This window comes from Nerophis ophidion, linkage group LG25 (assembly GCF_033978795.1).
Source record: "Nerophis ophidion isolate RoL-2023_Sa linkage group LG25, RoL_Noph_v1.0, whole genome shotgun sequence".
Taxonomy (NCBI): Eukaryota; Metazoa; Chordata; class Actinopteri; order Syngnathiformes; family Syngnathidae; genus Nerophis; species Nerophis ophidion.
The window spans coordinates 38,029,561-38,054,283 of NC_084635.1; the positions used below are offsets into that span (position 1 = coordinate 38,029,561).

A 24,723-nucleotide genomic window follows, 5' to 3' on the forward strand; every position below is an offset into this window, starting at 1 on the left:
CAACACACCTGTGTCCCTCTTACTGTGTCAATAGGAATCATAAACACACCTGTGTCCCTCTTACTGTGTCAATAGGAATCATCAACACACCTGTGTCCCTCTTACTGTGTCAATAGGAATCATCAACACACCTGTGTCCCTCTTACTGTGTCAATAGGAATCATCAACACACCTGTGTCCCTCTTACTGTGTCAATAGGAATAATCAACACACCTGTGTGACTGTTACTGTGTCAATAGGAATCATCAACACACCTGTGTCCCTCTTACTGTGTCAATAGGAATCATCAACACACCTGTGTCCCTCTTACTGTGTCACTAGGAATCATCAACACACCTGTGTCCCTCTTACTGTGTCACTAGCAATCATCAACACACCTGTGTCCCTCTTACTGTGTCACTAGGAATCATCAACACACCTGTGTCCCTCTTACTGTGTCACTAGCAATAATCAACACACCTGTGTCCCTCTTACTGTGTCACTAGGAATCATCAACACACCTGTGTCCCTCTTACTGTGTCAATAGGAATCATCAACACACCTGTGTCCCTCTTACTGTGTCACTAGGAATCATCAACACACCTGTGTCCCTCTTACTGTGTCAATAGGAATAATCAACACACCTGTGTGACTGTTACTGTGTCAATAGGAATCATCAACACACCTGTGTCCCTCTTACTGTGTCAATAGGAATCATCAACACACCTGTGTCCCTCTTACTGTGTCACTAGGAATCATCAACACACCTGAGTCCCTCTTACTGTGTCAATAGGAATCATCAACACACCTGTGTCCCTCTTACTGTGTCAATAGGAATCATCAACACACCTGTGTCCCTCTTACTGTGTCACTAGGAATCATCAACACACCTGTGTCCCTCTTACTGTGTCACTAGGAATCATCAACACACCTGTGTGACTGTTACTTTGCTGCACTAGGAATCATCAACACACCTGTGTCCCTCTTACTGTGTCAATAGGAATCATCAAGACACCTGTCTCTCTCTTACTGTCACTAGGAATCATCAACACACCTGTGTCCCTCTTACTGTGTCACTAGGAATCATCAACACACCTGTGTCCCTCTTACTGTGTCACTAGGAATCATCAACACACCTGTGTCCCTCTTACTGTGTCACTAGGAATCATCAACACACCTGTGTCCCTCTTACTGTGTCACTAGGAATCATCAACACACCTGTGTCCCTCTTACTGTGTCACTAGGAATCATCAACACACCTGTGTCCCTCTTACTGTGTCACTAGGAATCATCAACACACCTGTGTCCCTCTTACTGTGTCACTAGGAATCATCAACACACCTGTGTCCCTCTTACTGTGTCACTAGGAATCATCAACACACCTGTGTCCCTCTTACTGTGTCAATAGGAATAATCAACACACCTGTGTGACTGTTACTGTGTCAATAGGAATCATCAACACACCTGTGTCCCTCTTACTGTGTCAATAGGAATCATCAACACACCTGTGTCCCTCTTACTGTGTCAATAGGAATCATCAACACACCTGAGTCCCTCTTACTGTGTCAATAGGAATCATCAACACACCTGTGTCCCTCTTACTGTGTCACTAGGAATCATCAACACACCTGTGTGACTGTTACTGTGCTGCACTAGCAATCATCAACACACCTGTGTGACTGTTACTGTGTCAATAGGAATCATCAACACACCTGTGTCCCTCTTACTGTGTCACTAGCAATCATCAACACACCTGTGTCCCTCTTACTGTGTCAATAGGAATCATCAACACACCTGTGTCCCTCTTACTGTGTCACTAAGAATCATCAACACACCTGTGTCCCTCTTACTGTGTCAATAGGAATCATCAACACACCTGTGTCCCTCTTACTGTGTCACTAGGAATCATCAACACACCTGTGTCCCTCTTACTGTGTCACTAGGAATCATCAACACACCTGTGTGACTGTTACTGTGCTGCACTAGCAATCATCAACACACCTGTGTGACTGTTACTGTGTCACTAGGAATCATCAACACACCTGTGTGACTGTTACTGTGCTGCACTAGCAATCATCAACACACCTGTGTGACTGTTACTGTGTCAATAGGAATCATCAACACACCTGTGTCCCTCTTACTGTGTCAATAGGAATCATCAACACACCTGTGTCCCTCTTACTGTGTCACTAGGAATCATCAACACACCTGTGTGACTGTTACTGTGCTGCACTAGCAATCATCAACACACCTGTGTGACTGTTACTGTGTCAATAGGAATCATCAACACACCTGTGTCCCTCTTACTGTGTCACTAGCAATCATCAACACACCTGTGTCCCTCTTACTGTGTCAATAGGAATCATCAACACACCTGTGTCCCTCTTACTGTGTCACTAGGAATCATCAACACACCTGTGTCCCTCTTACTGTGTCAATAGCAATCATCAACACACCTGTGTCCCTCTTACTGTGTCAATAGCAATCATCAACACACCTGTGTCCCTCTTACTGTGTCAATAGGAATCATCAAAACACCTGTGTCCCTCTTACTGTGTCACTAGGAATCATCAACACACCTGTGTCCCTCTTACTGTGTCAATAGCAATCATCAACACACCTGTGTCCCTCTTACTGTGTCAATAGGAATCATCAACACACCTGTGTCCCTCTTACTGTGTCACTAGGAATCATCAACACACCTGTGTCCCTCTTACTGTGTCAATAGCAATCATCAACACACCTGTGTCCCTCTTACTGTGTCAATAGCAATCATCAACACACCTGTGTCCCTCTTACTGTGTCACTAGGAATCATCAACACACCTGTGTCCCTCTTACTGTGTCACTAGGAATCATCAACACACCTGTGTCCCTCTTACTGTGTCACTAGGAATCATCAACACACCTGTGTCCCTCTTACTGTGTCAATATGAATCATCAACACACCTGAGTCCCTCTTACTGTGTCAATATGAATCATCAACACACCTGTGTCCCTCTTACTGTGTCACTAGCAATCATCAACACACCTGTGTCCCTCTTACTGTGTCAATAGGAATCATCAACACACCTGTGTCCCTCTTACTGTGTCAATATGAATCATCAACACACCTGTGTCCCTCTTACTGTGTCAATATGAATCATCAACACACCTGTGTCCCTCTTACTGTGTCACTAGCAATCATCAACACACCTGTGTCCCTCTTACTGTGTCAATAGCAATCATCAACACACCTGTGTCCCTCTTACTGTGTCAATATGAATCATCAACACACCTGTGTCCCTCTTACTGTGTCACTAGCAATCATCAACACACCTGTGTCCCTCTTACTGTGTCAATAGCAATCATCAACACACCTGTGTCCCTCTTACTGTGTCACTAGCAATCATCAACACACCTGTGTCCCTCTTACTGTGTCAATATGAATCATCAACACACCTGTGTCCCTCTTACTGTGTCACTAGGAATCATCAACACACCTGTGTGACTGTTACTGTGCTGCACTAGCAATCATCAACACACCTGTGTGACTGTTACTGTGTCAATAGGAATCATCAACACACCTGTGTCCCTCTTACTGTGTCACTAGCAATCATCAACACACCTGTGTCCCTCTTACTGTGTCAATAGGAATCATCAACACACCTGTGTCCCTCTTACTGTGTCACTAGGAATCATCAACACACCTGTGTCCCTCTTACTGTGTCAATAGGAATCATCAACACACCTGTGTCCCTCTTACTGTGTCACTAGGAATCATCAACACACCTGTGTCCCTCTTACTGTGTCACTAGGAATCATCAACACACCTGTGTGACTGTTACTGTGCTGCACTAGCAATCATCAACACACCTGTGTGACTGTTACTGTGTCACTAGGAATCATCAACACACCTGTGTGACTGTTACTGTGCTGCACTAGCAATCATCAACACACCTGTGTGACTGTTACTGTGTCAATAGGAATCATCAACACACCTGTGTCCCTCTTACTGTGTCAATAGGAATCATCAACACACCTGTGTCCCTCTTACTGTGTCACTAGGAATCATCAACACACCTGTGTGACTGTTACTGTGCTGCACTAGCAATCATCAACACACCTGTGTGACTGTTACTGTGTCAATAGGAATCATCAACACACCTGTGTCCCTCTTACTGTGTCAATAGCAATCATCAACACACCTGTGTCCCTCTTACTGTGTCAATAGGAATCATCAAAACACCTGTGTCCCTCTTACTGTGTCACTAGGAATCATCAACACACCTGTGTCCCTCTTACTGTGTCAATAGCAATCATCAACACACCTGTGTCCCTCTTACTGTGTCAATAGGAATCATCAACACACCTGTGTCCCTCTTACTGTGTCACTAGGAATCATCAACACACCTGTGTCCCTCTTACTGTGTCAATAGCAATCATCAACACACCTGTGTCCCTCTTACTGTGTCAATAGCAATCATCAACACACCTGTGTCCCTCTTACTGTGTCACTAGGAATCATCAACACACCTGTGTCCCTCTTACTGTGTCACTAAGAATCATCAACACACCTGTGTCCCTCTTACTGTGTCACTAGGAATCATCAACACACCTGTGTCCCTCTTACTGTGTCAATATGAATCATCAACACACCTGAGTCCCTCTTACTGTGTCAATATGAATCATCAACACACCTGTGTCCCTCTTACTGTGTCACTAGCAATCATCAACACACCTGTGTCCCTCTTACTGTGTCAATAGGAATCATCAACACACCTGTGTCCCTCTTACTGTGTCAATATGAATCATCAACACACCTGTGTCCCTCTTACTGTGTCAATATGAATCATCAACACACCTGTGTCCCTCTTACTGTGTCACTAGCAATCATCAACACACCTGTGTCCCTCTTACTGTGTCAATAGCAATCATCAACACACCTGTGTCCCTCTTACTGTGTCAATATGAATCATCAACACACCTGTGTCCCTCTTACTGTGTCACTAGCAATCATCAACACACCTGTGTCCCTCTTACTGTGTCAATAGCAATCATCAACACACCTGTGTCCCTCTTACTGTGTCACTAGCAATCATCAACACACCTGTGTCCCTCTTACTGTGTCAATATGAATCATCAACACACCTGTGTCCCTCTTACTGTGTCAATAGGAATCATCAACACACCTGTGTCCCTCTTACTGTGTCAATATGAATCATCAACACACCTGTGTCCCTCTTACTGTGTCACTAGCAATCATCAACACACCTGTGTCCCTCTTACTGTGTCAATAGCAATCATCAACACACCTGTGTCCCTCTTACTGTGTCACTAGCAATCATCAACACACCTGTGTCCCTCTTACTGTGTCAATATGAATCATCAACACACCTGTGTCCCTCTTACTGTGTCACTAGGAATCATTTTGGTCTTTGAAGTCCGACCAGATTGTTGAAGAGGAAGGAAAAGGTTTAGACTCTAGAACAGGTGTCGGGAACCTTTTAGCCTGAGCGAGCCATACAAGCAAAATATTTTTAAAAGTATTTCCATGTGAGTCATATAATTTTATTTTTAAACACTGAATACAACTATACCTGCATTTTTTAAGAAAGACCAACCAGTATAGTAAGTCTCTTATTCTTTTTAATAACATTGTTATTCTGAGGCTAACCAAAAATAAATAAAATACTTCTTACCATTAATGCGACTTCTTGAACAGGTGCGGTAGAAACCGGATGGATGGATGGAAAACGCGTGACAATGTTTTATATTTTGAACGTTCTTTTTGACACTTAGATTACTAGCGGAAGTATTGATTACTTCTGGTGTTGAGCAACGTCGGCTGAGGTGCGTCTGAGAGGATGGTGCAGTCATCAAAAGTATTGATTACTTCTGGTGTTAAGCAATGTCGGGTGAGATGTGTCTGAGAGCCAGGTGCAGTCATCAAAAGAGTAAATCTTGCATTGGCTGCCACTTCAATACATTCCAGCACAAACACACTCTCCAAAATACTTGCAACAAAAAGAAAGAGATGCACTTCAAGATTGTTTCCTTCTAGTCATAATCAATTGTCACAACAATCAATCAATAAAGCAAATACATGTATGAAGCAATAAAAAATATATTTTATTATATGAATTGTATGAATATGTACTTTTATTATGATAGTTGTCCACACATTTTTATTGCTTTCTTTATTTTCATGTAGTACTAGTCTTTGATTTCTTTTGTACAATTCTGGTGGACTTTCATTGTGGATGAGATGTTATGACGATTGATTGTGAAGTGAAGAGAATTATATTTATATAGCGCTTTTCTCTAGTGACTCAAAGCGCTTTTACATAGTGAAAGCCAATATGTAAATTCCATTTAAAGCAGTGTGGGTGGCACTGGGAGCAGGTGGGGGAAGTGTCTTGCCCAAGGACACAACGGCAGAGACTAGGATGGCGGAAGCGGGGATCGAACCTGGAACCCTCAAGCTATGATTCTCAGAGCTATGTGACTATTGAAGTGTTGCTATGACAACTGATCGAGGCTGTCACTAGTGAAGTGTTGCTATGACAACTGATCGACCGCAGCTGTGACTATTGAAGTGTTGCTATGACAACTGATCGAGGCTGTCACTAGTGAAGTGTTGCTATGACAACTGATTGACCGCAGCTGTGACTATTGAAGTGTTGCTATGACAACTGATTGACCGCAGCTGTGACTATTGAAGTGTTGCGATGACAACTGATCGACCGCAGCTGTGACTATTGAAGTGTTGCTATGACAACTGATCGAGGCTGTCACTAGTGAAGTGTTGCTATGACAACTGATCGACCGCAGCTGTGACTATTGAAGTGTTGCTATGAGACCTGATCGACCGCAGCTGTGACTATTGAAGTGTTGCTATGACAACTGCTCGACCGCAGTTGTGACTATTGAAGTGTTGCTATGACAACTGATCGACCGCAGCTGTGACTATTGAAGTGCTGCTATGACAACTGATCGAGGCTGTCACTAGTGAAGTGTTGCTATGACAACTGATCGACCGCTGCTGTGACTATTGAAGCGTTGCTATGACAACTGATCAACCGCAGCAGTGACTATTGAAGCGTTGCTATGACAACTGATCGACCGTAGCTGTGACTATTGAAGTGTTGCAATGACAACTGCTCGACCGCAGCTGTGACTATTGAAGTGTCGCTATGACAACTGCTCGACCGCAGCTGTGACTATTGAAGTGTTGCTATGACAACTGATCGAGGCTGTCACTAGTGAAGTGTTGCTATGACAACTGATTGACACCAGCTGTGACTATTGAAGTGTTGCTATGACAACTGATCGAGGCTGTCACTAGTGAAGTGTTGCTATGACAACTGATTGACCGCAGCTGTGACTATTGAAGTGTTGCTATGACAACTGATCGAGGCTGTCACTAGTGAAGTGTTGCTATGACAACTGATTGACACCAGCTGTGACTATTGAAGTGTTGCTATGACAACTGATCGAGGCTGTCACTAGTGAAGTGTTGCTATGACAACTGATTGACACCAGCTGTGACTATTGAAGTGTTGCTATGACAACTGATCGAGGCTGTCACTAGTGAAGTGTTGCTATGACAACTGATTGACCGCAGCTGTGACTATTGAAGTGTTGCTATGACAACTGATCGACCGCAGCTGTGACTATTGAAGTGTTGCTATGACAACTGATCGACCGCAGCTGTGACTATTGAAGTGTTGCTATGACAACTGATCGAGGCTGTCACTAGTGAAGTGTTGCTATGACAACTGATTGACACCAGCTGTGACTATTGAAGTGTTGCTATGACAACTGATCGAGGCTGTCACTAGTGAAGTGTTGCTATGACAACTGATTGACCGCAGCTGTGACTATTGAAGTGTTGCTATGACAACTGATCGACCGCAGCTGTGACTATTGAAGTGTTGCTATGACAACTGATTGACCGCAGCTGTGACTATTGAAGTGTTGCGATGACAACTGATCGACCGCAGCTGTGACTATTGAAGTGTTGCTATGACAACTGATCGAGGCTGTCACTAGTGAAGTGTTGCTATGACAACTGATTGACCGCAGCTGTGACTATTGAAGTGTTGCTATGACAACTGATCGACCGCAGCTGTGACTATTGAAGTGTTGCTATGACAACTGATCGAGGCTGTCACTAGTGAAGTGTTGCTATGACAACTGATCGACCGCAGCTGTGACTATTGAAGTGTTGCTATGAGACCTGATCGACCGCAGCTGTGACTATTGAAGTGTTGCTATGACAACTGCTCGACCGCAGCTGTGACTATTGAAGTGTTGCTATGACAACTGATCGACCGCAGCTGTGACTATTGAAGTGCTGCTATGACAACTGATCGAGGCTGTCACTAGTGAAGTGTTGCTATGACAACTGATCGACCGCGGCTGTGACTATTGAAGCGTTGCTATGACAACTGATCGACCGCAGCAGTGACTATTGAAGCGTTGCTATGACAACTGATCGACCGTAGCTGTGACTATTGAAGTGTTGCTATGACAACTGCTCGACCGCAGCTGTGACTATTGAAGTGTTGCTATGACAACTGCTCGACCGCAGCTGTGACTATTGAAGTGTTGCTATGACAACTGCTCGACCGCAGCTGTGACTATTGAAGTGCTGCTATGACAACTGCTCGACCGCAGCTGTGACTATTGAAGTGTCGCTATGACAACTGCTCGACCGCAGCTGTGACTATTGAAGTGTCGCTATGACAACTGATCGACCGCAGCTGTGACTATTGAAGTGTTGCTATGACAACTGATCGACCGCAGCTGTGACTATTGAAGTGTTGCTATGACAACTGATTGACCGCAGCTGTGACTATTGAAGTGTTGCTATGACAACTGATCGACCGCAGCTGTGACTATTGAAGTGTTGCTATGACAACTGATCGACCGCAGCTGTGACTATTGAAGCGTTGCTATGACAACTGATCGAGGCTGTCACTAGTGAAGTGTTGCTATGACAACTGCTCGACCGACCGCAGCTGTGACTATTGAAGTGTTGCTATGACAACTGCACACTGACCAAGACCACTCTGTGTTTGGTAGTTCGTACTGAAATGATGAGTGAGTTGAAGCAGATGTCAGCACATCTCTTCTCACCATGAACGACCTTCTTTGTTATGAGTTTAGTAAGACGGGCCAAGACAGCAGTTGCTAAGCAACATGACTTGATGTTGAAGAAGAAGATGATCCAATACCTTTCTTCTCTCCAGTGAAGGGGACAACATCATCTCGGTCCTTGTAGTCCATGGCTTCCTTCTCCAGATACTTCAGGAGTCGATCCTTGTCAAAGGTCCCTGTGGCCGTTTTAGTGGTCTGGTCCTTCTGACGCAGACCGGCAGGAAGGAGAGCATTCTGAGGAGGACAACAAACATCTTTGGACACCAGGACTTTCAATCAGATCAATCACACTTTTCAATTTGCATGATTCATCACAGGAAACCACTTGTTTCAGTTGTTCCAATGTACCTTCAAAAACTCACATTTCTTTTTGTCGGAATGTTTTCATTTCTTTCTTGTAAACTTGCTTACCTGTCAAAACCAGAACTACAAACGGTAATCCGAATTCATAATAACACATTAGTTTTTAAATGTATTTTTGGAGACTTTTCTAAGAAAACAGATATCATGGCAAATGACTCGTCATGCTGGCCACGCCCCCACCACTGCAGGTGAAACCTTCATGTGCATCTATTAAAAAAAAAAATGATTTCAACTATTTTCCATAAATGGCTATAAAGTGATTTTTGTATCCGATTACTCGATGAATCAAAAACTTGTCAAAAGGTTGTTGGATTACTAAAATAATCACTATCTGTAGTCCAACCATAACGTATCTACTTATTCACATCTTTGGCTCATATCAGTGGATATTATTATTCATCGACTTGCCACGTCCTTTTCTTAGCTGGTTACTCTTTGTCAACTCGCTTCTCAAGACGTCTGTTGAAGTGAACAAAGCACTTATTTTCTTATTATCATTGCTTTGTTCACTTCAACAGACGTCTTGAGATCCGTGTTAACAAAGAGTAACCAGCTAAGAAAAGGACGTGGGCAATAATAAGAAGAAAATAAGTGATTGGTTCACTTCAACAGATGTCCTTATTATTCAATCAATGTTTATTTATATAGCCCTAAATCACAAGTGTCTCAAAGGGCTGCAGAAACCACAACGACATCCTCGGTAGAGTCACATAAGGGCATATAAATATATATATATATATATATATATATATATATATATATATATATGTATATATATATATATATATATATATATATATATATATAATTAACATATTTCATAACTTGACATTTATACATCATTAACATATTTCATCTTTTTTACATATATACATCATTAACATATTTCATAACTTCACATATATACACCATTACCATTTTTTTATATCTTGACATATAAATGTCATTAATTTATTTCATAAATGTACATATACACACCATTAACATATTTCAGAACTTTTCATTAACATATTTTTATAATTTGTTATATATACGTCTAACATATTTCATAACTGGACATATATTCATAATTAACATATTACATAACATATGTACATAATTAACATATTTTATAACTGGATATATATACACATCATTAACATATTTCATATTTTTAGATATAAATGTCATTAACATATTTCATAACTTGACATATAAATGTCATTAATTTATTTCATAAATGTACATATACACACCAATAACATATTTCGTAACTTTTCATTAACATATTTTTATAATTTGTTATATATATACGTCTAACATATTTCATAACTGGACATATATGCATAATTAACATACTACATAACATATGTACATAATTAACATATCTTATAACTGGATATACATACATCATTAACATATTTCATATTTTTCGATATAAATGTCATTAACATATTTCATAACTTGACATTAACATATTTCATAACAGGACATATATACGTCATTAAAATTTTTCATAACTTGACATTAACATAATTCATAACTTGACATATATACGTCATTAAAATATTTCATAACTTGACATACATGTTCCTATTAAGATAGTTAATAATTTTACAAACAAGCTGCCATTAACATATTTAATAATCCCATGGAGGCAAAGAACTGCTATATTTAGCATTGACACATGTGGCTGTAGGCAACCTCCTAGTGTAGTTGCGCTTTAAAGTGTATTAATGGGGGCGTGTTAATGCTGACCGAGCAGTTTACAAATACATGGTTTGTGCTTAGAAAACACTTGTCAGAGACACATTTGCACTTCCTCACACATCGCCCACGTCCTTTTCTTAGCTGCTTACTCTTTGTTAACACGGATCTCAAGACGTCTGTTGAAGTGAACAAAGCTGTTTTTTTCTCCTTTTGGCTTCTTCACCTTTAAGCTAGCTTGGCGGTTAACATGGCTTGTTGACTCCTATTTTACAAGCATCTGTAGGACTTGATACTTGGATCATCCATGATCCGTGAGTTCAGCCCAGCCCAACATCCATGAATGTTTTGTGCTACTGACCTCCGGGTCCATCTCCTCCAGGGCCGACTCCAGCTGTTTGAGCTCATCTGCCGACAGATTGTTAAGCAGCTCATCTTCATCCAGGTCCTTGTACTTGTCCAGGTCCTTCTTGAATGACAAGGTCATGATGCCGGCTGTAGGACTGCAGTCAATCTTCCAAAGTTGCTCCGGACCAGGGGAAAGGCTGCTGGGAAACAAACATTCCTGATGAACTAGAGAGAGACACGACAATCTGACTATTTATTGAAAGGACACACATTATAGTTCTTTCATGTCCTTCATCTTGTCATGACGCTGTTTGTGGGCATGACTGCTGTATCCCAATGCTTATTTATTTACAGACAGACATCATTTGACAACCAAACAATTAAACAAGGCGACACGGTAAAGAATCTGAGTATTATCTTCCACCCAACTCTCTCCTTTGAGTCACACATTAAAAGCGTTACTAAAACGGCCTTCTTTCATCTCCGTAATATCGCTAAAATTCGCTCCATTCTGTCCACTAAAGACGCTGAGATCATTATCCATGCGTTTGTTACGCCTCGTCTCGATTACTGTAACGTATTATTTTCGGGTCTCCCCATGTCTAGCATTACAAGATTACAGTTGGTACAAAATGCGGCTGCTAGACTTTTGACAAGAACAAGAAAGTTTGATCACATTATGCTGTACTGTATATACCTTTATATACATACATATATACCTATACTGTATATACCTTTATATACATATATACATACATATATACCTATACTGTATATAGCTTTATATACATACATATATACCTATACTGTATATACCTTAATATACATACATATATACCTATACTGTATATACCTTTATATACATATATACCTATACTGTATATACCTTTATATACATATATACATACATATATACCTATACTGTATATACCTTTATATACATATATACCTATACTGTATATACCTTTATATACATATATACATACATATATACCTATACTGTATATACCTTTATATACATATATACATACATATATACCTATACTGTATATACCTTTATATACATACATATATACCTATACAGTATATACCTTTATATACATATATACATACATATATACCTATACTGGCTCACCTGCACTGGCTTCCTGTGCACTTAAGATGTGACTTTAAGGTTTTACTACTTACATATAAAATACTACACGGTCTAGCTCCATCCTATCTTGCCGATTGTATTGTACCATATGTCCCGGCAAGAAATCTGCGTTCAAAAGACTCCGGCTTATTAGTGATTCCTAAAGCCCAAAAAAAGTCTGCGGGCTATAGAGCGTTTTCCGTTCGGGCTCCAGTACTCTGGAATGCCCTCCCGGTAACAGTTCGAGATGCTACCTCAGTAGAAGCATTTAAGTCTCACCTTAAAACTCATTTGTATACTCTAGCCTTTAAATAGACTCCCTTTTTAAACCATTTGATCTGCCGTTTCTTTTCTTTTTCTCCTATGTCCCACTCTCCCTTGTGGAGGGGGTCCGGTTTGATCCGGTGGCCATGTACTGCTTGCCTGTGTATCGGCTGGGGACATCTCTGCGCTGCTGATCCGCCTCCGCTTGGGATGGTTTCCTGCTGGCTCCGCTGTGAACGGGACTCTCGCTGCTGTGTTGGATCCGCTTTGGACTGGACTCTCGCGACTGTGTTGGATCCATTATGGATCGAACTTTCACAGTATCATGTTAGACCCGCTCGACATCCATTGCTTTCCTCCTCTCCAAGGTTCTCATAGTCATCATTGTCACCGACGTCCCACTGGGTGTGAGTTTTCCTTGCCCTTATGTGGGCCTACCGAGGATGTCCTAGTGGTTTGTGCAGCCCTTTGAGACACTAGTGATTTAGGGCTATATAAGTAAACATTGATTGATTGATTCTTTATTTCCAGCAGCGCTTTGTTGTTAAGGTGGCTGCCTTACCAAAAAAAAATCCACCGCCTAAACTAAAGTCCATCTATCCGTCCATTATCTACCACTTGTCCCTTTTGGGGTGGCGGGGGGGTGCTGGAGCCTATCTCAGCTGCATTCAGGCGGAAGGCAAGATACACCCTAGACAAGTCTTTAAAAAAAAAATTAAAAAAAAGGTTTTTGTCCTGTCCAGCTTCTTAGGCAAATCATATGACCTACTAAGACAAAATAATGCCCATCCATCCATCCATTTTCTACCGCTTATTCCCTTTTGGGGTCGCTGGCGCCTATCTCAGCTACAATCGGGCGGAAGGCGGGGTACACCCTGGACAAGTCGCCACCTCATCGCAGGGCCAACACAGATAGACAGACAACATTCACACTCACATTCACACTCTAGGGCCAATTTAGTGTTGCCAATCAACCTATCCCCAGGTGCATGTCTTTGGAGGTGGGAGGGGCCTATCCCCAGGTGCATGTCTTTGGAGGTGGGAGGGGCCTATCCCCAGGTGCATGTCTTTGGAGGTGGGAGGGGCCTATCCCCAGGTGCATGTCTCTGGAGGTGGGAGGAGCCTATCCCCAGGTGCATGTCTTTGGAGGTGGGAGGAAGCCGGAGTACCCGGAGGGAACCCACGCATTCACGGGGAGAACATGCAAACTCCACACAGAAAGATCCCGAGCCTGGATTTGAACCCAGGACTGTAGGAACTTTGTATTGCGAGGCAGACGCACTAACCCCTCTTCCACCGTGAAGCCCGACAAAATAATGACTGAGTGAAATGAAGGACTTACGGTAAGCGTTTGAAAAAACAAAGAGTTAAAAGTGGGGCTACACGCTGACACATGCTCAACTCATCATGCCTCATTTATTACAGCATTTGGGAAGCCTGTAGTTGATCTTTATTATGTAAATGTTGTATTTTTATCAACATGTGATAGCAGGGACCCTGCCATTCAAAACTAGGCTGCTACATGTAACTAGAGCTGAAAAAATAGTACAATAACAATAGGAGACTATTCATCCCTGAACACCATGGAGCTCATGTTATGTTAAGTTAAAGTTAAAGTAGCAATGATAGTCACACACACACTAGGTGTGGTGAAATTTGTCCTCTGCATTTGACCCATCCCCTTGATCGGGAAGTGAGGGCAACAGTGAGCAGCAGTGGCCACGCCCGGGAATCATTTATGGTGATTTAACCCCCAATTCCAACCCTTGATGCTGAGTGCCAAGCAGGGAGGTAACGGCTCCCATTTTTATAGTCTTTGGTATGACTCGGCCGGGGTTTGAACTCCCAACCTACCCATCTCAGGGCGGACACTCTAACCACTAAGGCCACTGAGTAGTATGTAAGTATAGTCCTAGTCCTAGTACAATAAGGAGCTTTATGCCTCCACTTTTTTCCATATGGAAATCAGGCCAAAGTTGATGTCATGATCATCCTTGTAAAAGCAAAGTGATGATGCAACACAGCCCAGCTGGAACCAATCAGTCATCTGATCCACTGATCTGGACCACGCTGTGAAGGACTCTCCAGATCGGGTCCACATTCCACTCACTTGAGAAGCACATCCAACTCTTTTCTAGAGAGGAGAACACAGACTTGCTAGCTGTAGATCCTAGAACATAGTTGGTGCAGAACTGCTGTAAAGCACCGGAAAAACTGAGGCTAACTTTTCTGTCAGTTTTTCCCGAGCTGCCTGAATGATTTCTCCAGTGGTGAGAGCTTGACTTCCTGCCAGGTCCAACGCTCCCCTCTTGAACAGAGGTGGGTAGAGTAGCCAGAAATTGTACTCAAGTAAGAGTACTGTTACTTTACAGATGTATTACTCAAGTAAAAGTAAGAAGTAGTCACCCAAATATTTACTTGAGTAAAAGTAAAAAGTATGTTGGGAAAAAACTACTCAAGTACTGAGTAACTGATGAGTAACCTGTTTGTTTAATGATTACGGCAACAAATAATGCACAAAAACATAAAAATAGCAATGAGCAAATTCAGAGCCAGGAATATCTCTTAAGCAACTTAAATAATAATGTATTAAATAATAATACATTAAAATAAAATAAAATAATAAGTAATACATGTATGTTGTCCAACTACATCAGTACTGATGTACTTGACACTGTATGAATAACACATGTATGTTGTACAACTACATCAGTACTGATATATTTGACTCTGTATGAGTAATACATGTATGTTGTACAACTACATCAGTACTGATATATTTGACACTGTATGAGTAATACATGTATGTTGTACAACTACATCAGTACTGATATATTTGACACTGTAAGAGTAATACATGTATGTTGTACAACTACATCAGTACTGATATATTTGACACTGTATGAGTAATACATGTATGTTGTACAACTACATCAGTACTGATATATTTGACACTGTATGAGTAATACATGTATGTTGTACAACTACATCAGTACTGATATATTTGACACTGTAAGAGTAATACATGTATGTTGTACAACTACATCAGTACTGATATATTTGACACTGTAAGAGTAATACATGTATGTTGTACAACTACATCAGTGCTGATATATTTGACACTGTATGAGTAATACATGTATGTTGTACAACTACATCAGTACTGATATATTTGACACTGTATGAGTAATACATGTATGTTGTACAACTACATCAGTACTGATATATTTGACACTGTAAGAGTAATACATGTATGTTGTACAACTACATCAGTACTGATATATTTGACACTGTAAGAGTAATACATGTATGTTGTACAACTACATCAGTACTGATATATTTGACACTGTAAGAGTAATACATGTATGTTGTACAACTACATCAGTACTGATATATTTGACACTGTATGAGTAATACATGTATGTTGTACAACTACATCAGTACTGATATATTTGACACTGTAAGAGTAATACATGTATGTTGTACAACTACATCAGTGCTGATATATTTGACACTGTATGAGTAATACATGTATGTTGTACAACTACATCAGTACTGATATATTTGACACTGTATGAGTAATACATGTATGTTGTACAACTACATCAGTACTGATATATTTGACACTGTAAGAGTAATACATGTATGTTGTACAACTACATCAGTACTGATATATTTGACACTGTATGAGTAATACATGTATGTTGTACAACTACATCAGTACTGATATATTTGACACTGTATGAGTAATACATGTATGTTGTACAACTACATCAGTACTGATATATTTGACACTGTATGAGTAATACATGTATGTTGTACAACTACATCAGTACTGATATATTTGACACTGTAAGAGTAATACATGTATGTTGTACAACTACATCAGTACTGATATATTTGACACTGTAAGAGTAATACATGTATGTTGTACAACTACATCAGTGCTGATATATTTGACACTGTATGAGTAATATATGTGTGTTGTACAACTACATCAGTACTGATATATTTGACTCTGTATGAGTAATACATGTATGTTGTACAACTACATCAGTACTGATATATTTGACACTGTATGAGTAATATATGTGTGTTGTACAACTACATTAGTACTGATGTACTTGACTCTGTATGAGTAATACATGTATGTTGTACAACTACATCAGTACTGATATATTTGACACTGTATGAGTAATACATGTATGTTGTACAACTACATCAGTACTGATATATTTGACACTGTAAGAGTAATACATGTATGTTGTACAACTACATCAGTGCTGATATATTTGACACTGTATGAGTAATATATGTGTGTTGTACAACTACATCAGTACTGATATATTTGACTCTGTATGAGTAATACATGTATGTTGTACAACTACATCAGTACTGATATATTTGACACTGTATGAGTAATATATGTGTGTTGTACAACTACATCAGTACTGATATATTTGACACTGTATGAGTAATACATGTATGTTGTACAACTACATCAGTACTGATATATTTGACTCTGTATGAGTAATACATGTATGTTGTACAACTACATCAGTACTGATATATTTGACACTGTATGAGTAATATATGTGTGTTGTACAACTACATTAGTACTGATGTACTTGACTCTGTATGAGTAATACATGTATGTTGTACAACTACATCAGTACTGATATATTTGACACTGTATGAGTAATACATGTATGTTGTACAACTACATCAGTACTGATATATTTGACACTGTAAGAGTAATACATGTATGTTGTACAACTACATCAGTGCTGATATATTTGACACTGTATGAGTAATATATGTGTGTTGTACAACTACATCAGTACTGATATATTTGACTCTGTATGAGTAATACATGTATGTTGTACAACTACATCAGTACTGATATATTTGACACTGTATGAGTAATATATGTGTGTTGTACAACTACATCAGTACTGATATATTTGACACTGTATGAGTAATACATGTATGTTGTACAACTACATCAGTACTGATATATTTGACACTGTAAGAGTAATACATGTATGTTGTACAACTACATCAGTGCTGATATATTTGACACTGTATGAGTAATATATGTGTGTTGTACAACTACATCAGTACTGATATATTTGACTCTGTATGAGTAATACATGTTTGTTGTACAACTACATCAGTACTGATATATTTGACACTGTATGAGTAATATATGTGTGTTGTACAACTACATTAGTACTGATGTACTTGACTCTGTACGAGTAATACATGTATGTTGTACAACTACATCAGTACTGATATATTTGACACTGTATGAGTAATACATGTATGTTGTACAACTACATCAGTACTGATATATTTGACACTGTAAGAGTAATACATGTATGTTGTACAACTACATCAGTACTGATATATTTGACACTGTAAGAGTAATACATGTATGTTGTACAACTACATCAGTGCTGATATATTTGACACTGTATGAGTAATATATGTGTGTTGTACAACTACATCAGTACTGATATATTTGACTCTGTATGAGTAATATATGTGTGTTGTACAACTACATCAGTACTGATATATTTGACACTGTATGAGTAATATATGTGTGTTGTACAACTACATCAGTACTGATATATTTGACACTGTATGAGTAATACATGTATGTTGTACAACTACATCAGTACTGATATATTTGACTCTGTATGAGTAATACATGTATGTTGTACAACTACATCAGTACTGATATATTTGACACTGTATGAGTAATATATGTGTGTTGTACAACTACATTAGTACTGATGTACTTGACTCTGTATGAGTAATACATGTATGTTGTACAACTACATCAGTACTGATATATTTGACACTGTATGAGTAATACATGTATGTTGTACAACTACATCAGTACTGATATATTTGACACTGTAAGAGTAATACATGTATGTTGTACAACTACATCAGTGCTGATATATTTGACACTGTATGAGTAATATATGTGTGTTGTACAACTACATCAGTACTGATATATTTGACTCTGTATGAGTAATACATGTATGTTGTACAACTACATCAGTACTGATATATTTGACACTGTATGAGTAATATATGTGTGTTGTACAACTACATCAGTACTGATATATTTGACACTGTATGAGTAATACATGTATGTTGTACAACTACATCAGTACTGATATATTTGACACTGTAAGAGTAATACATGTATGTTGTACAACTACATCAGTGCTGATATATTTGACACTGTATGAGTAATATATGTGTGTTGTACAACTACATCAGTACTGATATATTTGACTCTGTATGAGTAATACATGTTTGTTGTACAACTACATCAGTACTGATATATTTGACACTGTATGAGTAATATATGTGTGTTGTACAACTACATTAGTACTGATGTACTTGACTCTGTACGAGTAATACATGTATGTTGTACAACTACATCAGTACTGATATATTTGACACTGTATGAGTAATACATGTATGTTGTACAACTACATCAGTACTGATATATTTGACACTGTAAGAGTAATACATGTATGTTGTACAACTACATCAGTACTGATATATTTGACACTGTAAGAGTAATACATGTATGTTGTACAACTACATCAGTGCTGATATATTTGACACTGTATGAGTAATATATGTGTGTTGTACAACTACATCAGTACTGATATATTTGACTCTGTATGAGTAATACATGTATGTTGTACAACTACATCAGTACTGATATATTTGACACTGTATGAGTAATATATGTGTGTTGTACAACTACATTAGTACTGATGTACTTGACTCTGTATGAGTAATACATGTATGTTGTAAAACTACATCAGTACTGATGTACTTGACACTGTATGAATAATACATGTATGTTGTTTAACTACATCAGTACTGATATAGTTGACACTGTATGAGTAATATATGTATGTTGTACAACTACATCAGTACTGATATATTTGACTCTGTAAGAGTAATACAGTTAATGTACGTGTTAGAACTACATCAGTAATGTTCTTGCAGAAGAAATGGCAGGAAGTGAGTGGGGTGTTTCTTAAAATAACTCCCATGATTGTGTGTCCAAGATGCACACCAGAGACACACACCACTACACACAACTACACACCACTACACACAACTATATCAATTTGTTTCATGTAACATTTTAAGTCTTTATTTGACTCCTCTTTGGGTCGAGGAGGACGAGTGGCAGCCCCCCTTTACCTTGCTGGCTAGAAACTATTTGCTTGCCTAACAGAATTGCTATGGCGACATCCAGTGGACACATTCAGAACAACATGAAGCTTACATTTTAGACTTTACACTTTGCAAACTCACCTCCGGGACCAGAGCCCCCCCACCCTTTTTGGGACTGACCTGGTCCACGGGCCACATGTTTGTGGGACTGACCTGGTCCACATGTTTGTGGGACTGACCTGGTCCACAAGTTTGTGGGACTGACCTGGTCCACGGGCCACATGTTTGTGGGACTGACCTGGTCCACGGGCCACATGTTTGTGGGGATGACTACACGGCAGTTGTCACACCGACTACAACACAACACTTCAGCAGGTGGATTGTGTGTGTGTGTGTGTGTGTGTGTGTGTGTGTGTGTGCATCTGCAATACAACACTGCAGCAGGTGGATTGTGTGTGTGTGTGTGTGTGTGTGTGTGTGTGTGTGTGTGTGTGTGTGTGTGTGTGTGTGTGTGCATCTGCAATACAACACTGCAGCAGGTGGATTGTGTGTGTGTGTGTGTGTGTGTGTGTGTGTGTGTGTGTGTGTGTGTGTGTGTGCAACACAACACTGCAAGTGTGATGTCAGCATGCACATTTCTTTCTTCAGGGGACAATTGCCACGCCCTAAAGTCATTACTGCCAACACACAACATCTACGCTGCAACTGTGTCCATGTACCCAATAACACCTTTTATTATTGTTATCACTCAATAACACTGCTAAGAAGATGTTTAATACACACCTTTTATTATTATTATTATTATTATTATTATTACTCAAAAACATTGCTAAGATGACGTATAATACACATCTTTTATTATTATTATTACTCAAAAACATTGCTAAGATGACTTATAATACACACATTTTATTATTATTATTATCATTACTCAAAAACACTGTTAAGATGACTTATAATACACACCTTTTATTATTATTACTATTATTATTATTACTCAAAAACAATGCTAAGATGACGTGTAATACACACATTTTATTGTTATTATTATTACTCAAAAATACTGCTAAGATGACTTATAATACACACCTTTTATTATTATTATTACTCAAAAATACTGCTAAGATGACTTATAATACACACCTTTTATTATTATTATTACTCAAAAACACTGCTAAGATGACGTGTAATACACATCTTTTATTATTATTATTACTCAAAAACACTGCTAAAATGACTTATAATACACACATTTTATTATTATTATTATTACAATTATTATTATTACTCAAAAACACTGCTAAGATGACTTATAATACACACCTTTTATTATTATTACTATTATTATTATTACTCAAAAACAATGCCAAGATGACGTGTAATACACACCTTTTATTATTATTACTCCAAACACTGCTAATATGACTTATAATACACACCTTTTATTATTATTATTACTCAAAAACACTGCTAAGATGACGTGTAATACAAATCTTTTATTATTATTATTACTCAAAAAACTGCTAAGATGACGTGTAATACACACATTTTATTATTATTATTACTACTCAAAAACACTGCTAAGATGACGTGTAATACACACATTTTATTATTATTATTATTACTACTCAAAAACACTGCTAAGATGACTTATAATACACACATTTTATTATTATTATTACTATTATTATTACTCAAAAACACTGCTAAGATGACTTATAATACACACCTTTTATTATTATTATTACTCAAAAACACTGCTAAGATGACGTGTAATACACACATTTTATTATTATTATTATTACTACTCAAAAATACTGCTAAGATGACGTGTAATACACACATTTTATTATTGTTATTATTACTACTCAAAAATACTGCTAAGATGACTTATAATACACACATTTTATTATTATTATTACTATTATTATTACTCAAAAACACTGCTAAGATGACTTATAATACACACATTTTATTATTATTATTACTATTATTATTACTCAAAAACACTGCTAAGATGACTTATAATACACACCTTTTATTATTATTATTACTCAAAAACACTGCTAAGATGACATGTAATACACACATTTTATTATTATTATTATTACTACTCAAAACCACTGCTAAGATGACGTGTAATACACACATTTTATTATTATTATTACTCAAAAACACTGCTAAGATGACGTGTAATACACACATTTTATTATTATTATTATTATTACTACTCAAAAATACTGCTAAGATGACGTGTAATACACACATTTTATTATTATTATTATTACTACTCAAAATACTGCTAAGATGACGTGTAATACACACATTTTATTATTATTATTATTATTACTACTCAAAAATACTGCTAAGATGACGCGTAAGATGAGTTGTTTATGGCTATTTGTTGTTTATTTCCCTTGGCCTCGGTCTGGACCCCCTTAGACCCAGGCTTAGACCGTTTTTTGTTGTTGTTTTTTTTACTACTATTATTATTATTAAATTTTTCTCATCACCCTCCGCCCCAATAGTTTGTTTACCTGTATCTCAGCTTTTTGTAAGGGGCGCCGGAAGTTGGCAGACCCGTCAGCGATCCTGTTCTGTCTCCCTGTAATGTTTGTCTGATCTTGAAAGGGATTGTGTTGAAAATTGTAATTTCCCCTCAAGGATTAATGAAGTATTTCTGATTCTGTTTTATACACCTTTTATTTTTATTACTATTATTATTACTCAATAAAGTGTAATTGTGTGCTAACACACACACCATTTATTCCAGATATGTGGTGATGGAAGGGCCACAGTGGCATCCATCCATTTTCTGCCGCTTATTCCCTTTGGGGTCGTGGGGGGCGCTGGTGCCTATCTCAGCTACATTCGGTCGGAAGGCAGTGTACAACCTGGACAAGTCGCCACCTCATCACAGGGCCAACACAGATAGACAACATTCACACACTAGGGACTATTTAGTGTTGCCAATCTACCTATCCCCAGGTGCATGTTTTTGGAGGAGGGAGGGGCCTATCCCCAGGTGCATGTTTTTGGAGGTGGGAGGGGCCTATCCCCAGGTGCATGTTTTTGGAGGTGGGAGGGGCCTATCCCCAGGTGCATGTTTTTGGAGGTGGGAGGGGCCTATCCCCAGGTGCATGTCTTTGGAGGTGGGAGGGGCCTATCCCCAAGAGAATGTCTTTGGAGGTGGGAGGTGCCTATCCCCAGGTGCATGTTTTTGGAGGTGGGAGGGGCCTATCCCCAGGTGCATGTCTTTGGAGGTGGGAGGGGCCTATCCCCAGGTGCATGTCTTTGGAGGTGGGTGGGAGGAAGCCGGAGTACCCGGAGGGAACCCACGCAATCACGGGGAGAACATGCAAACTCCACACAGAAAGAGCCCGAGCCCGGGGGGGGATTGAACCTAGGACTACTCAGGACCTTCGTATTGTGAGGCAGACGCACTAACCCCTCTTCCACCGTGCACCTTTTCAATTGCCAAAACATTACAGCACACAAAACGGGTTTGTTTACAAAACACACTAGCTGAAATCCAATCAGATACATGAATACACCCTTTTTCCAGTCGCCGAGCAGAGAGTATCTGGCTGCATTGTTAAAATGATGCAAAACTGTATTCTACAAGCCAGTTGTGTTGAATTATTCTGACACATTATGTCGTCAATGAAATCATGCATTTTCTATTCTGCATGCTAGTCAACCTTTATGTTGTAGATGAAATATTATTTGAGTCTTTTCTACACGCAAGTCAATGTTTCTGCTGTGCGGGCTCAGGCCATCCATCTCCTCCTTTATGATGATCCATGAAGGCAAAGATGGAGATAAAAGTCATCAATGAGAAGATTTGCAGCAGAATCTGCAGGCAGCCAGCAGGCTAACATCGATGCTAAAGCCAGCAAGCTAACATCGATGCTAAAGTCAGCTCGTCCAGCTGGAGGCTCACACACAAGTGGCTTTGGATACAAGTATAGAACTAGGGTGCGAGAAAAAACCTCTGAAGTCTTTGTGACAACTTACCCGAGGACGTGGAATAAAGTCAACGTTGGCCGGACTTCCGTGAGAAGAAGACGATGTTTCAAGCGCTTGTTTCGGCACTAAGACGGGCGGTGACGCCCAGTGCCGCATGTTGACTGACTGACATGAGCTCGCAGCCAATAAACATCGAGCTTGCACGGCCGTTAGCCAATAGCGTGGAAGAGCCCGCCCACTTTGGGCAAATTCTATGTTGGGCAAGCAGGGCGGAAGTGAGCTGGGGACAAAAAGAAACAGAATAACAAATTCCATCAATCATGACCAGAGGTGGGTAGTAACGCGTTACATTTACTCCGTTACATTTACTCGAGTAATTTTTGCCATAAATTGTACTTTTAATTTATTTATTTATTTCGGCAATCTTCACACAAAACAAAGAACAACAACAAAAAAGAAAAAAAAACACTCATTTGAGCAATGATTGAGCCGAAAGCAACGCTTATATAAACCTACCCCATCACAACAAGAACAAGGTTCAAAATATATAAAATCTAAAACATGCTTCACTTATATTACTTTTTTTTTAAACAATATATAAGCAACATATATGTAGCA

General features: G+C 39.2%; 1 protein-coding gene across 2 annotated transcripts in view; it reads right to left on the reverse strand.

Moving 5' to 3' along the window:
• Positions 1 to 24,301, reverse strand: part of tmod2 (tropomodulin 2) — a 55,641-nt gene extending 31,340 nt beyond the window's left edge. Inside the window, exons 1-3 of one of the 2 annotated variants that reach the window (XM_061887549.1) lie at positions 24,154 to 24,301; positions 11,533 to 11,716; positions 9,200 to 9,356 (exon numbers count right to left, since the gene is read on the reverse strand). In XM_061887549.1, coding sequence (XP_061743533.1) covers positions 9,200 to 9,356; positions 11,533 to 11,658 — 283 coding nt within the window. In that variant the 5' untranslated portion in view covers positions 11,659 to 11,716; positions 24,154 to 24,301. Of the gene's footprint in view, positions 1 to 9,199; positions 9,357 to 11,532; positions 11,720 to 24,153 lie in introns of both variants that reach the window. The other variant, XM_061887550.1, reaches the window with a different exon arrangement.
• Between the last annotated feature and the right edge of the window lie 422 nt (positions 24,302 to 24,723).